At 42.7% G+C, this 13,517-nt stretch overlaps 1 protein-coding gene across 1 annotated transcript in view; it reads left to right on the forward strand.

Moving 5' to 3' along the window:
* Positions 1-13,517, forward strand: part of COL4A4 (collagen, type IV, alpha 4) — a 45,508-nt gene that overhangs the window by 20,037 nt on the left and 11,954 nt on the right. Inside the window, exons 13-27 of the mRNA XM_009875749.1 lie at positions 626-670; positions 4,311-4,356; positions 4,678-4,842; positions 5,407-5,499; positions 5,827-5,990; positions 6,175-6,265; positions 8,286-8,392; positions 8,847-9,030; positions 9,602-9,670; positions 10,520-10,624; positions 10,971-11,189; positions 11,343-11,504; positions 11,755-11,916; positions 12,311-12,454; positions 13,132-13,239. Of these exons, the coding sequence (XP_009874051.1) occupies positions 626-670; positions 4,311-4,356; positions 4,678-4,842; positions 5,407-5,499; positions 5,827-5,990; positions 6,175-6,265; positions 8,286-8,392; positions 8,847-9,030; positions 9,602-9,670; positions 10,520-10,624; positions 10,971-11,189; positions 11,343-11,504; positions 11,755-11,916; positions 12,311-12,454; positions 13,132-13,239 (1,864 nt within the window). The remainder of the gene's footprint in view (positions 1-625; positions 671-4,310; positions 4,357-4,677; positions 4,843-5,406; positions 5,500-5,826; positions 5,991-6,174; positions 6,266-8,285; positions 8,393-8,846; positions 9,031-9,601; positions 9,671-10,519; positions 10,625-10,970; positions 11,190-11,342; positions 11,505-11,754; positions 11,917-12,310; positions 12,455-13,131; positions 13,240-13,517) is intronic.

Genomic DNA, 13,517 nt, shown 5'->3' on the forward strand with positions numbered 1-13,517 from the left:
CTGGATTCCCTGGACTGCCGGTAAGGAAGTTACAGAAGAAAGTACTTCACAAATTCACTGTAATTAGGTACTTGATATATTTGGCAGTTTAAGTTTGCATTTCCAAGGAAGATTTTAAGGATTTGCTAAATTCATCTGTCATACTTTCTGCATAGAATATTTAGGAGTCCTGCCCCAGCGCTCACCCTGTCTCAGATTTAAACGTGCTCATACAGACTTTCTGTACTTGGAAAGAAAGTAAATCTGTAGGGTTATCCTCTAAATATTTAGAGCTGCACAAAGCTTTTCTGGAGTAGCACACTACTAACAGCAGTTTTGATGTGTTCCATGCATGCTAGTGGCAGTTTTTTACAGCAGCTTGTGCTTGATTTACCTAACAGTGCTCAGATGGAGCAACATCCCCACTGCAGTGCTTGGTGCAGCATGATAAGAAATTAAGTGAAGACCTGTCTGGTTTACCCGGGTCTGGAGTTCGAATTCATTGCCATGTTTCATATAAAGTGTGTGCAAAAACTCTGCACAGTTTTTGGGAAATATCCCAAGTGATAATTATCTAAGGAATATTAATGGATGATTTTGAATAAGCTTTTACTGTTTTAGCTCACATTCTACTTGCTTTTATCAGGGTATTCCTGGTTCTTACGGATCTGCAGGTTTTCCGGGAATGAAGGTAAGAAGACAAAGTATAAGCAGCTCCCAGAACAGTGGGATCAGTGAGGTTTGGTTTTCTGTGTATTTGTGCAGATTTGGAATTTCCACATACTCAATAGCTCACGTTGCATTCCTTCCTTTCTCTCCTGCTACCTGTTGCCATAGACATTGTACGAACTCTTTGAATTTCTGTCGCTCTGAAATGTGGCTGGAATTGGCTAAAGGGATCTGAAGTTGCCAGCAGTGGGACATGTATATAGCATGACAGAAAAGTTGCGCAGCATGTTAACTTTGTTTGCCACGGTGACACTGTTTGTGAAATTTTGTGTTATACGCATATTTCGTTCATCTTTCTGGTTCAAGAAATTCCAGTTTTGCTGGTAAATCTGCTAAATGTTCGTTATGAACTTAGAGCATCTTACCGGACTCAAGAACAACAGATGTAACTACGTAGATCTACGTCTTGCCCTTTTTCCCATCTCCTCTCCCCAGCTTATTTTCAAATCTGGTTAAGGCAATGATCATGCTGTTAACAGATTACATGAATGTAGGCACATTTGCATCTAGAGTTACGTTCCAGGTGATTCTTTTATCTGCAAAATTGCTTTTCACTTTGTTTTTTTTACCACGGCCTACCTTAAGAGTAGGATTGGATGGATGAGTATATTACAGATCGTAAAAGGAGAAGAGGAACTGATACGCAGCGGCTTTCCATGCAGTAATAGCTTAAAGAGGGTCATTCAGCAGACACCAAACCAATTTGAGCTGTATGAAGCAGACAGTCTGTTAGTGACTGCTGGTATGTATTCCAGCTAGTTCTGTGCCCCAGCTACACTGCATCCGCTGACCGCTGTCCAGACAGCCCGGCCGTACACATCATGGGCTGTTCGAACAGACGAGATCCTGTGAAATGGACTCTCTCTTGTATAAACCCAGGGAAACAGCAGGAACAAACTGCGGCTGCCATTGTAACATGACAGTGCTGTATGACCACCTAACTGGGTTTTGTTCAATTAATTAAATTAATGTCTTAACAGATTAATCCAATTATATTTATGTGATCCTTTCCAGGGGGAAACAGGATTTCCTGGTTTTCCTGGACAACCTGGCTATCCAGGCATACAGGTAAAAAACCCCAACACACATACTCCCATATATAAATGTTGATGATTCCTTCCAAATGCACCTGCAAATCAGACCATTTCCTTTTACACAGTCATAATTAGTTTTAAGATTTACTGTTTTCATGATAGTTTCAGTTACTCAACATCGTAGTGTTAAATAACGTACATAAACATTCCTGCTTGTCACACATGAGAGAGGGAATTCCATTTTGTGCACCACAGGACTCGGTTCTTCCCAATTGCCCACGGTTACCTTAACTAGCCGGTATAGCTAGCTAATCCAGGAATTATTGTAATCCTCTGCAAGTTACCTGTGGCTGAGCTGCATTCCTCAGAGGGGTACACTAGGTAAAGGAACCTGCTGTTTAGGTAATAGCACGGTCCTATAAATTTTGGTCAGTGAACCAGCATGGTAATTGGCACCCGATGAGATGGCAAAATTTGATTCAGGTGGGCTTGTCTGCGTGACTTACCAAAATCTCTTTGCGCATGTTCGACCTGTTCACATAAGCAGCTTTTCCAAGATGCTTACCAGAATGGAAATTGGACTTCTTCACACCAACTTTCTTTAAACATTTCCTGTTTCTGCTCACTTAGACTATGCTGAAATACAAAAGTCAAGAAGTGTTTATTTCCTTCTGAAATAATCTTTTTTGAAAGCTGCGTATAAAATAGTAACTTTTCCTACATCACAATCAGTTGCACCTGCGAAATTGGAGGAATGACTCTCAAGATGTGAGCAAGGATCACCTCTGCTGTAGAAGGCTGAAGGAGGCGATCCTTGCCCTCAGCACTGGTCTCCATCCAGTTTATCAGAGGTGGATAACACAAGGTTTATTTATCCCTTCCTGTCACGCAGAAGACTCTTCTGTGTCATTAGGGAAGAGAAATTCACATTCCCATTTAAAATAGCCAAAGATGACGCAAGGGTAGTATTTCATTCAGCAAGATACAGTCAAAAAGGAAGAGACCAGCTGAAAGGCCCAGGGTCAAAAAGGACAGCAGTTCGTGACAGCTGCAGAACTGTTGAAATACTTTTTATAAAGGCACAGAAAGAGGCAGGGACTCCCTGTTTCCACTTGCATAAGGATGGGTATCCAGTTTTACAGTCCTGGTTCTCCTTGTCTGTGCTCTGAAAGGCCATGACCTCCAGTCCCAGGAATGCATCTCACTACGCAGTTCCCACATTCACGTCCTTGTTTTCTCAGTTTCCATTTGCTGCAGAGAGCAGGGTCACTTCCTAATCTACAAAGCACAAAGTCTAATACAATTTGCCACATAAAAGACTTCCCTGAAGTCCACTCCACTTGCAATTCTAAATATCAAGATCCAAGCTAATTTAGAAATCCTCCAAGCAGAAGTGATTCTCCTTGCCATTAGTAGGCACTTTTATGTTTCCCTGTTGCAGATGTTTTAAACTTCTTATAAGAGCTTTAAGCATCTCTTACCATTGATAGTATCTGTCAGACTGTGAAATCTCTTTCTTAATACTTATCTATCATCATAGAAGTAATTTCTAAATTCTGGTATAGTATTTTAAGGCAAATGATTACATCTTGGTTGTTGAATCAAAACATCTCCATTAAATGAATACTGATTTATTGTAATTGATTCCTCTTTACAATAAATGAAGGAGATCAAATAGAGCAGTCACAAATTCTGGAAAGTCAAATACATATGTGCGATATAGGTATATTACTGTTTAGTCGCTGGTGTCCTGAAAGATAATTATTAAATCTTTTTGCCTAGTTTTAAATGTTTTAAATCGAATTTCCCAGGTGATGCGCGTCACATCCTTAGATAGCCCACCACTGCTGAGATTTTCTGTTACGTGCTAGCACGCTGCGTATTTGTATCTATCAGTAAAATTTATTTTTGGATTCTTACAGGGGGATCCAGGAGCAAAAGGGCCCCCAGGTCCTCCTGGAGCTGTTGGAACTCCACTGCTTCCCATAAAAGGTCTTTCTGATGGATAAAGTGTGTAGGACTTGTCCGCTACGGTGTTTGAAAGTGATCACTAAGGAGTCAGGGGACAGGACCCTAAGACATTATCTTCCTGGTGGCCACATTCTGTGCTCGTTCGTGTCTCACTGGTCTTACTGCAACTATGTTAAACATACAAGTTTCAGATTAAATGTTTGCTGGAAATATCTTTATTCATGCAGTCACAGCTAGATCTGCAGGACAGGTTAATCACTCTAAGCATATTTAAGGAAAAGCTATGAACAATAAGCCCGTGCTGGATAACGGACGGCAAATAAGAAAACTGGCCTTCCCATTGTAATTTAGAATTCACTGCTACAGAGTGACAAGGCGTTAAATCTGTGCCCGCAAAAAGGGCAGGAATCCGTAGAGAAGTAACCAGATCCTCCCACCTTAAAATTAATTTGTTACATGTTTAAAAATGTTTTCAAAGACAAAAGATGTTACTGTATTTTATTTTTGTGTAGTTCCCAAGTTATAATTTTGGTTGCAGTTTAATTTAGATGGAGGCTGTCAGTTGCGCAACTCACATGTTTTTATAATTCTGTGTAGGTCCACGAGGAGATCCTGGATTTCCGGGCCCCCCTGGTGCTTCGGGGTCAGTTGGACCAGTTGGTTCTGCAGGCCTGCTAGGAAGACCGGGAGATGATGGAACAAGTAAGAGAAGTAGAGGATAAAATGTGGGCTATATACCAGTAAGAGACAAAGCAGCTAAAAGAAAACTGTTCTTTGTCCTTGCTTGCTGCAAGTCACCAACAGCAAAGATTTGAGCTCTACAGAGTTCAATAAAAAACCTAAAGATTTAGATTTAACTCTTTGTTACATAGAAGTTGCTCTTCAGGGCAGTTCTGAAGGGGTCTGTTATTTCCCCTCGTTACTCTGAAGCTGTATGAACTATGTACTCTTATTTTCTTTATAGGTCTGCCTGGCCTGCCAGGAGTAAGTGGGGCACCAGGACCTCAAGGTTTTCAAGGTGACCCCGGTTTCCCTGGAACAGGAGAATCAATCCCAGGAAGACCTGGATTTCCTGGACCACCAGGCCTCCCAGGACAGCCAGGACGACAAGGCTTACCCGGACTACCCAGTAGGTTCTACAGCAATTTATATGGCAAGAATATAATTCTGCATATTTATAAAAGCACTGCTTTTGTTGGTCCTACAAAAAACATAGGGGTGACAAGTGTATTTTGACAGATATATCAAACTTTACAAGCAATGCAGAAAACATGTTTTTCCGATTAGTTGTTGATCGGTGAGTTTTCAAGATTTTTATACTTTTCTGGGTGATTTAAATGCGTAAAGTAACATAGGAGAAACACCCCATCACCCAAGGTTAAAACCACAGCAAACAGGTGGAAATCCAAATCAGCATCCTTCAGTAAAGAAACAAGAGTCGTCAAGTTCTACAGTGAAAAAAGGAAGAAGTAGTGGCAATAAAAAAATTACTGTGTCAACATCAGCTCTGGCCAGCCTGACTCTTGTAGCATGATCAATAAGCAATGACTCGTAAAGCATTTCTCAAGAGCTCCAGCTTTTCACGTGAGGGTTGTTCTCCTCACAGATACGGGAGCGGAGAACACACGACCTAAACTGTGGAAACAGTCAACCCGATTTACACTAGCTGTACGACTGTATGTTTTTTTCAAAGGTGTAATCTGTACGGACAGAGGAGCTCCTGGAGAACCTGGAGCCAAAGGTCAGATAGGCCTTCCGGGAAGAAAAGGTGAAAAGGGGGAGAAGGGTAAGTGTGCCTGGATAGCAGCAACTCGGATCAGAGACCTCTGCCAGCTAGGTCAGGCCTGAACTGACAAGAAGTTGATGGTAACTTGGAGGATAAGGCCCATCAGACTGTGGAGTTAGACACCCTTTTGGCATTGGGGCTTCTAAGTTGATAGAGTTGTGTCAGCGTGGCAGCTATTCAGCGCTGGAGAAAGACTGATACACTTTAGTGCTTTGAAAGTTATAATGAGTTAAAATGGTCTGTGCACCACTCAGACAGAAAAGGGGGAGGGTTTCTTTTTTGTTATATGATGCAATTGTTTTGATGGAATTTTTACACTTTCTGTAGGAAACCAAGGCCTCTGCTCCTGTCGTGCTGGTCCTCCTGGTCCCCGTGGTATGCAAGGACCTCCAGGTACTCAAGGAAAGAAAGGAGAAATGGGATACCCTGGAAGACACGGAGAAAAGGGTGACCCAGGCTTATCTGGTGTGATGGGATCACCAGGGCTCCCTGTAAGTAGTTGTCATGAGCTTCAGTAAGTAAATAACATCGTTACCCCTTACGCAGGAGGCATTTAACTGGAGTGGTGGAGGAAGTGCCCTGGAGAGCTGCCTGAAAGTTCTATCTGCTTGTACTTACTATGGTCTTGATAGAGGATGCGTTTTATTGTCTTCTGTCTGATTTCCCTTGTGGCAGTGGGCAGAACCTTACGCTGGTGGACAGAGCCCCACGCTGTGTGTGTGGGGTGGTCAGGAACGCTCGCGAAAGCTGCTGAACATCCATCTTGGTTTGTTTTGACTAGTTTTTCTTTTAGTTTTGAATACTCATTGTTTTTCTTGAAAACGTTGTAAATGCACAAATTCCTCCAAGTGAAGATGATTTTTCACTAATTTCAAAGGAAAGCATTTCCAGCAAAGCCTTACCGAGGCAAAGAATTGCATCATGTTAGCAGGTCAAGATGGATTTTATGTCAGCATCTACTGGGGAGGGTCAGAGGGAAAAGGAACACTTGATTTTATTCAGGCATTTCAAGTCAAGTAACAGACATACAGGAAAGGACTTCGTTTTCCTCTCTAAACTTGCCAAGTCACAGATTCTTCTGACAGGACCAGGTACCTAATTAGACGTAGATGAATTTTTTTTTTGGCAGCTCTATGTGCTTTCACTCAGCAAAAAAGAATCACTTACCTGCTGCCACGTGCACTTCTGGGAGGAGACAGCATCATCCAGCTGTCCCTGCGCTCCCGAGGTTCCCTTCCTGCGAAGCCTCCGCACATTAGGGGTTGAGATCTGCAGTGGAAAGAGTTTGTGAATCATTTGCATCTTAGTATTGTTGCATTTACGGCCACAGCTGTGTGGCCACAGACCCAATTCCTGTGGCATGGACTGTTGTGTATCCATGCGTTTGGCAGGCAGGCTGGGAGGGCCAGATGCCACCCTCATGCCTCTCCACAGACATCAGGAGAGATAAGCCTTTCTCTTTGGCATGTTGCTTTAGCTGGTCCAGCTTGGGAAACAGTGCCTGAGACAGATATCTTATTTTGCCTTCATTTCCCACACTGATGCCTTGCTGGAAATGACTGACATTATTCTTACTTTCTTTGTCGATGGTAAGGGAACACCCGGTTCTGCTGGACTACATGGTGAAAAGGGAGAGAAGGGTGATCCAGGAGGAGTTAGAATGAAAGGTAAACACCCATTTTATCATTAGCCTTTTTGTTTGCCATACAACGCCTAGGCAATCGTGGGAGAAAATCGTGTGCATCTACTCCTCAGTAAGTCTGGGAAGTTACTGAAGCCCAGAGGTCAAATGTATCCAAACTGCTTCCTCGGCACCATTTGGTTAATCTTCTTCTTCCTAAACACAAGATCACAGTGCTTTGTTGTTTTTACTCTATAGCTGAGCCATAAGACAGTTTTAACAGCTTGTTATTAGCGCGAACAAATGACTTTTCACGTCATGGGATTGCTAATCAGGGCCTTCTGGAGGCCTGTATAGCGGAGGCTTAGCAGAATGCAGTTATTGTGGAAGCGTGAAGAAATACTGCACAGAAGCCACCTCCTGAAGTGCCGTGTGCCAGCATCCCAGCTGTTATCTCAACTTAAACCACCAACATCCTTCTTGGGAAGGAACTCAAAGCCTCAATGGCTATTCAGATCCCTGCTCCTATTTCTAAAAATTACCCTTGACCAGGTATTGAAGAGAAACAATAGGACACCAGCTGCACAACTGAAATTCTTGTAATTGAACAGTTCAAAACCTCTCCACAGTTATGGTTACGATTTGCAAAAGCAAAAGAGGCAAAGAACAACAAATTAGAGCAATCTGATGGCAAATCTTAGTTACAAATGTTAAACTAATTACTCAGACAAAAGATTGTCCATCTTATTGTTTGTGAAAAGTTAGCTTGGCTTTGGATGCCTCTGCTTGTTTGCAAGATGTTGCAGCTGGGCAAAACATTTGCTGTTTATTTGCAAAGGATTTCTTAACATATCAAAGTGAATCTTTGGGTTTGAATAGTTTTATTGGCCTTTGTGCAAAAATAATGTTTTTTTTAAATATCAGTGCAAGAGAAATCTAGGGGTTAAAAAAAGAAAAAAAATAAAAACTTTTGGGGAATAGTGATTTAAATATTCTGCGTCATACGGCCTTGCTATGACCTGATTTCACTGAAATCAAGAAGGAAACTGACTGATCTCAGAAGCAAAATATTTTCTCTCTTTAAATACCCTGAACAAAAGCCATATGCTTTCAAAAGCCACGACACTTACTACAAATATTACACTTTTTTCCAAATTGTTTTAAGGAACAAAAGGTGAAAGAGGTCCTGCTGGTGTTCCAGGATTTCCAGGCCAAAGAGGTAATGATGGCAGAGATGGGGAACTAGGACTGCCTGGGGAAAAAGGAGCCAAGGTACAGTTGACACTCTCGGAACTTTTTTCCGTTTCAGTTAACATGTTGCCTTATGACAACAGGAAAGGGCTAGCTACCTAATGAAAAGTACCATTTGATTCCAAATTCCTAGCAGATTAATCCCACCTATAAAAAAAAACTGTAATTTTTATCATCTGAAAATTTATATCTCTGTAAGTATTACTGCTTATTTTGGTATTGCTGAAAATAATTTCTAGATATACTCTGTGGCAATATTATCAGATCAGGAAGAAAAAAAACCAAGCCAAACGACAAAACTCTAACATTTGTTCCCATTGCCTTTAAATATTTAAATCTACTAATATAATCTATATAGTTACTTAATTGTGGAAAAGTGGTTTCTCCAGATAATTCTCTAAAATGTCTGTTGATAATCAAAGAGCGGAAAGAAATCAGGTCTTGTTATTTTTTACCAAAAATTTCGTTCTTTCAGGGCGACTCTGGAGTTCCACTGCCAGGCGATAAAGGATTCCCTGGGGTCCAAGGGCTTCCTGGGGTAACAGGAAGGACAGGATTGCCTGGTCTGGGGTTTCCTGGCCCTCCTGGCGTCAGAGGAAGCCCTGGAGACGTTGGTGATACCGGTGGTGTTGGGCTGCCAGGTCCAAAGGGCCAGAAAGGTAATTCTGAAAAATAAAATGCGTTTTCGGTAGCATCTGTTACAGTTTCATATGGGTTATATTCAGTGTTACTCATTTATATTGAAAATCAATTTTGGCAGGAGCAGGAAAATACAACTTGTACTTAAGGCTTGGTCTCTTTTTTGGTTATAAGAAACCCCTAGTGAAATAAAAAGCCTACACTGACACCAATATGTATGAACCAGAAATGTACACAGAACTGAAATGAAAATATTATTTCTTATTTGCAGTAGAGACTATTGTAAAGACAGATTTCTGTGACAAGTGAAAAAAAACCCACAAAAACTGTGTCTTTACAGAATACAATTTGTATTCTGTGTTACAACAACTTGAATCATTACCAATATTCTATACAAAATAAGTGTCCAGAAAAATACGCTTTAAGATTCTCCATCAGACCTTAAGTAATATGGAAATAACAATGTGCATAAACAGTCCCTTCTCTTTACCTTTGCACATCTAGTTGGTTAGTTCCCCAGACATACTACAGTAAATGTCCAGACTCCAGTTATTCTAAAATCAAATAGTTTCTTTGTTCCTCTTGCTTCAGGTGAGACTGTCTGCGTTGTGTCACCATACCCTGGAAATCCAGGTCCCCCAGGTTTTAAAGGTGTTCAAGGTATGCTCATTGAAATGGAGCTCTAAATTGCTGATCAAAAAAACCGTGCTATCCTAAAAAGATACACTATTCTAGTTTTTTCAAAGGATGAGTGGCTCAAAATGTAAAACTGCAAGCACACAGGAACACGCTCATTTAATAGAATCAGGGGCCAGACAGCTGCAGTCTGCATGATCAAAAGCTGTGCCGGCTGCCTCCTCAGAAAGGAATAAATGAAAGTAGCTTGAAACTCTGTCCAGCCTCGATTAAAACGCGTGAGAGAGTCTCTAAAATACACACGTGGCTGCAGTCGGGTAAGGCCTGGAATGCACATGCCTGGGTGGTGGGGGAAGGAAGGTGTGTGAGGCACAGATATGCTGCAAGCCTGTGACTTCCAGAACTAGTTTGCTCATGGCAAGTTGCAAGTGAGCCCTACATTAATTACCATTGAAAGTAACTATCACTACTTCAACTTGTTCAACTTAATTTAAATTCAAAGAACTCATCCCGCAGCGGGCAAAATGTTTCCTGTGATCACTACCAAAACCATTTGAGATAACCCAGAAAATCCTGATCAGAACAAATGGAGATACTGGATTCTCAAGCTGCTTAGTCTGGCATTACACAGCTCCCCAACATCAGCATGGCGGGTCATAGCTAAAATTTATACAGACATGAAAAACCCGGGATTAGCCTGTTGAGCTTATCTGCACTGTTCCAGAAGCAGCATATAGCACAGGACAACTGACATATTGTTACATTCAGTGAAATCCACTTGTCTTCAAAGTACACGAATTTAGATGGGACAAACATACGAAACTGCTTCCTTAGATCATGTATCTCATGTACATACTTTCTTTCTGTTTCCAGGACCGAAGGGTTTAAAAGGACTCCCTGGTCATCCTGGACCAGATGGCTTTGATGGGCAAAAAGGCCACCGAGGCAGGCCAGGAGCAGGAATCCCTGGGCCAGAAGGTGAATTGTGCTTTTCTTAACCCAGCAGACATGCTGGGCAGGCTGTACTGTGTGCAGGGTAAGGGAGCGACCACGGTACAAGAGAACAGGAACCGCATTTCAACAAACACTAGCAGAAGAGGAATCTTTACCAGTTTCCCTGTCTTTCCTTCAGCACTTCAGGTGCTGCAGTAGCCTAAAGTTCAGTGCCCAGAGAGGAAATTTAAAGAATGATGTTATTTTCCATTGCAAAGCGATAATATAGTTCTGGTTAAATTTGCATTGTAATATTCCACAGTGTTTGTGGGAGCAAAAAAAAAGCAAACTAAAACTTTTGAATTACTGAATTTAAATACCGTATCAACAGGCTTTCGAGGTGACGCTGGTGATCCTGGTGATGAAGGTGAAAGGGGATTTACAGTTGATGGTAAAAACGGCCCTCCAGGCCCACCCGGCATAGACGGTCAGAAGGGTGTTCCGGGTGATACCACGTACGGTCCTCCAGGAATCCCCGGCAGCAGGGGACGGCCAGGACCCCCTGGTGCACAAGGAGCGAGGGGTGATCCGGGCGTCCCTGGGCTTCGAGGTATGAGGCACATTTTATGAAGCACCTACAGAACCAACCTCAGCGCTGTGATATTACAGTAATTCAACATGTACGTCTCAAAATTACAGTTAGGAGTTCTGAGGGATGGTGAGCGTTGGAAGTAAAACACTGTCACATGTGTTTTGTTTCCAGGACAGCCTGGTACCCCAGGGTTTCCAGGTGCCAAAGGTTTTAGAGGCCCAGAAGGTGCCATAGGAGCACCAGGCTGTCCGGGCTTCCCTGGCTCACCATGTGTCACGGGCTTACCAGGGCCACCAGGATTCAGAGGTGCCACGGGCCCACCAGGACCTCAAGGTACGAAACATCCACCAGGTTCCCTCCCAGACTGATATGTCTCTCACTAAAGAAATACAAAAAATACAAGAAAACACATACTCCAGGTGAAAAATCCAGGCAGTAGCAAAGCTCCCAAGTTATTTTGCCACGTCTGTTGATATTCAAATTTATACCAAAACATATCGCTTGCGACTTCATTATGCATTTGCTGAACGCTTTTCCTGCATTTACACATGTACATTAAAGCTCTTTTTCTCAGGCTTACCAGGCTTTAAAGGTCCGAGTGGAGACAGGGGACTAGCTGGGAGCCCTGGGATCAAAGGTGTGAAAGGCTCACCTGGCTCACGAGGTCCCCCAGGGCCTCCAGGCTCCCGAGGACTTCCAGGACTTCCAGGCGATAAAGGACCACCGGGTTTACCAGGACAAACAGGTATGTTAAGCATCCTGCAGACCACCTCATCTGCAACTTCTCTTGGGGAGGGAGCCATTTCTACTGCTCTTAAAGCTAGGAAGTACTTTGCACCCTCCTCCCTTTCCAGCTCTGAGAATAAGACCCTGGAGCAGGGTAGAGACAACAGCAGCAGCCTTTGTTCACTCTCTTCTGGTGCATCCTGGCGCTTTGGTTGTTTTTCAGTGCTGACATACTTCCACGTGTTAGTTCCTGACTCTCCTGCTGGGGAGCCTGGTGGGCAGAGTCCCTCGAGAGGCAGCTCCGAAGGGCCAAGGAGCCCGGCAAGGCCGGGCCTTCTCCAAGAAGGGAACCTGAAAGGCGCGGGAGCAGCGTAGCAGACTGACTGCATAAATAAAGCATTTAATATTGCCAGGAAGCAAAGGGATTCAAGGACCCCAAGGCTTCCCAGGACTCCCAGGAACACAAGGCCCCATGGGAATCCCTGGTGCAAAGGGTGAAGAAGGAGCAATGGGTGCCCCTGGGCCCAGTGGAGACTCTGGAGATGTGGGATTAAAAGGTTTGTGAAAAGCTGCTTCACTCCGTAGTTATGTTACCACTATGTTAGGTTTGTTACTACTGTGTTAGGAATACATTTACCTTTTCTTTTTATTGTAAGGATATGTTCACTTCTCTTTTCAGAGCTACTAAATCCAGTTATCTCACTTACAAATGTGTAATGAAAAATAACTAAAGAAAAATTAATTCCACCCAAATCACTAGGTGCATTTAGCACTGAATCAAACAGACTAAGACCACTTACTCAAACAAACCTTGAGTTTTGTCCCATACACGTCTGAAGATTTAGGTTTTGCAGGTTTTCTATCGTATTGTCTATGTTCTTCAATCTATATAAAACATGCAATATCTCTCTAAATATTAATATAGAAAAGAAAATAACCATCCTGGAGGTGCAGTCACAGGCAGCACACTGCAGAGTGGACAGTACAATTGCCAGCTGTCACATTCCAAATAAGCAGGGAATACTTCTGATTTACCATCACCTGGACTACTACTGAATTAACGTAAAAGCGAGAGAAAGATAATAAATTCTGTTAGCAACGGTCCCACTGAAACAACCGAGAACTGCATTAGTATTTGAAGGTTTTTCCTGTTATGGAATTCTTCACTAAAATTAATTTTTAGGACATGTCAACTCTTGAGGATGTACTTACCTTCCGTATGCTTGGTTCAAAGGTGAAAGAGGGCCTCCGGGAGACAGCGGCTACATTAACGTCCGTCTTGAGAAAGGACAGAAGGGGGAACCAGGGCTTCCTGGTGAGAACGGATTTAGAGGTGAAAGAGGTAAGTTCATAAAATAAAGACAGAAATATGTAAGAGAAGGAATTCACCCCTTACTGTGTTTGTAGATTCTTGAACTAGCGGGATACTTTCTTAATTAATACTTAATTACCAGGGAAGGCACAAAGCATCAAAGCATAGCCATATGCAACAAAGTGTCAAATAATGGCTTGACTACCTTGGTCATTACCTTGTTCTGCCATTACCTTCAGGTGAGAAAGGCAACAGCGGCTTCAGAGGCAGCGCAGGGTTGCCCGGGGAGAGCGGGGGGCCCGGCCCGC

Source organism: Apaloderma vittatum, unplaced genomic scaffold (genome assembly GCF_000703405.1).
Source record: "Apaloderma vittatum isolate BGI_N311 unplaced genomic scaffold, ASM70340v1 scaffold38448, whole genome shotgun sequence".
NCBI lineage: Eukaryota > Metazoa > Chordata > Aves > Trogoniformes > Trogonidae > Apaloderma > Apaloderma vittatum.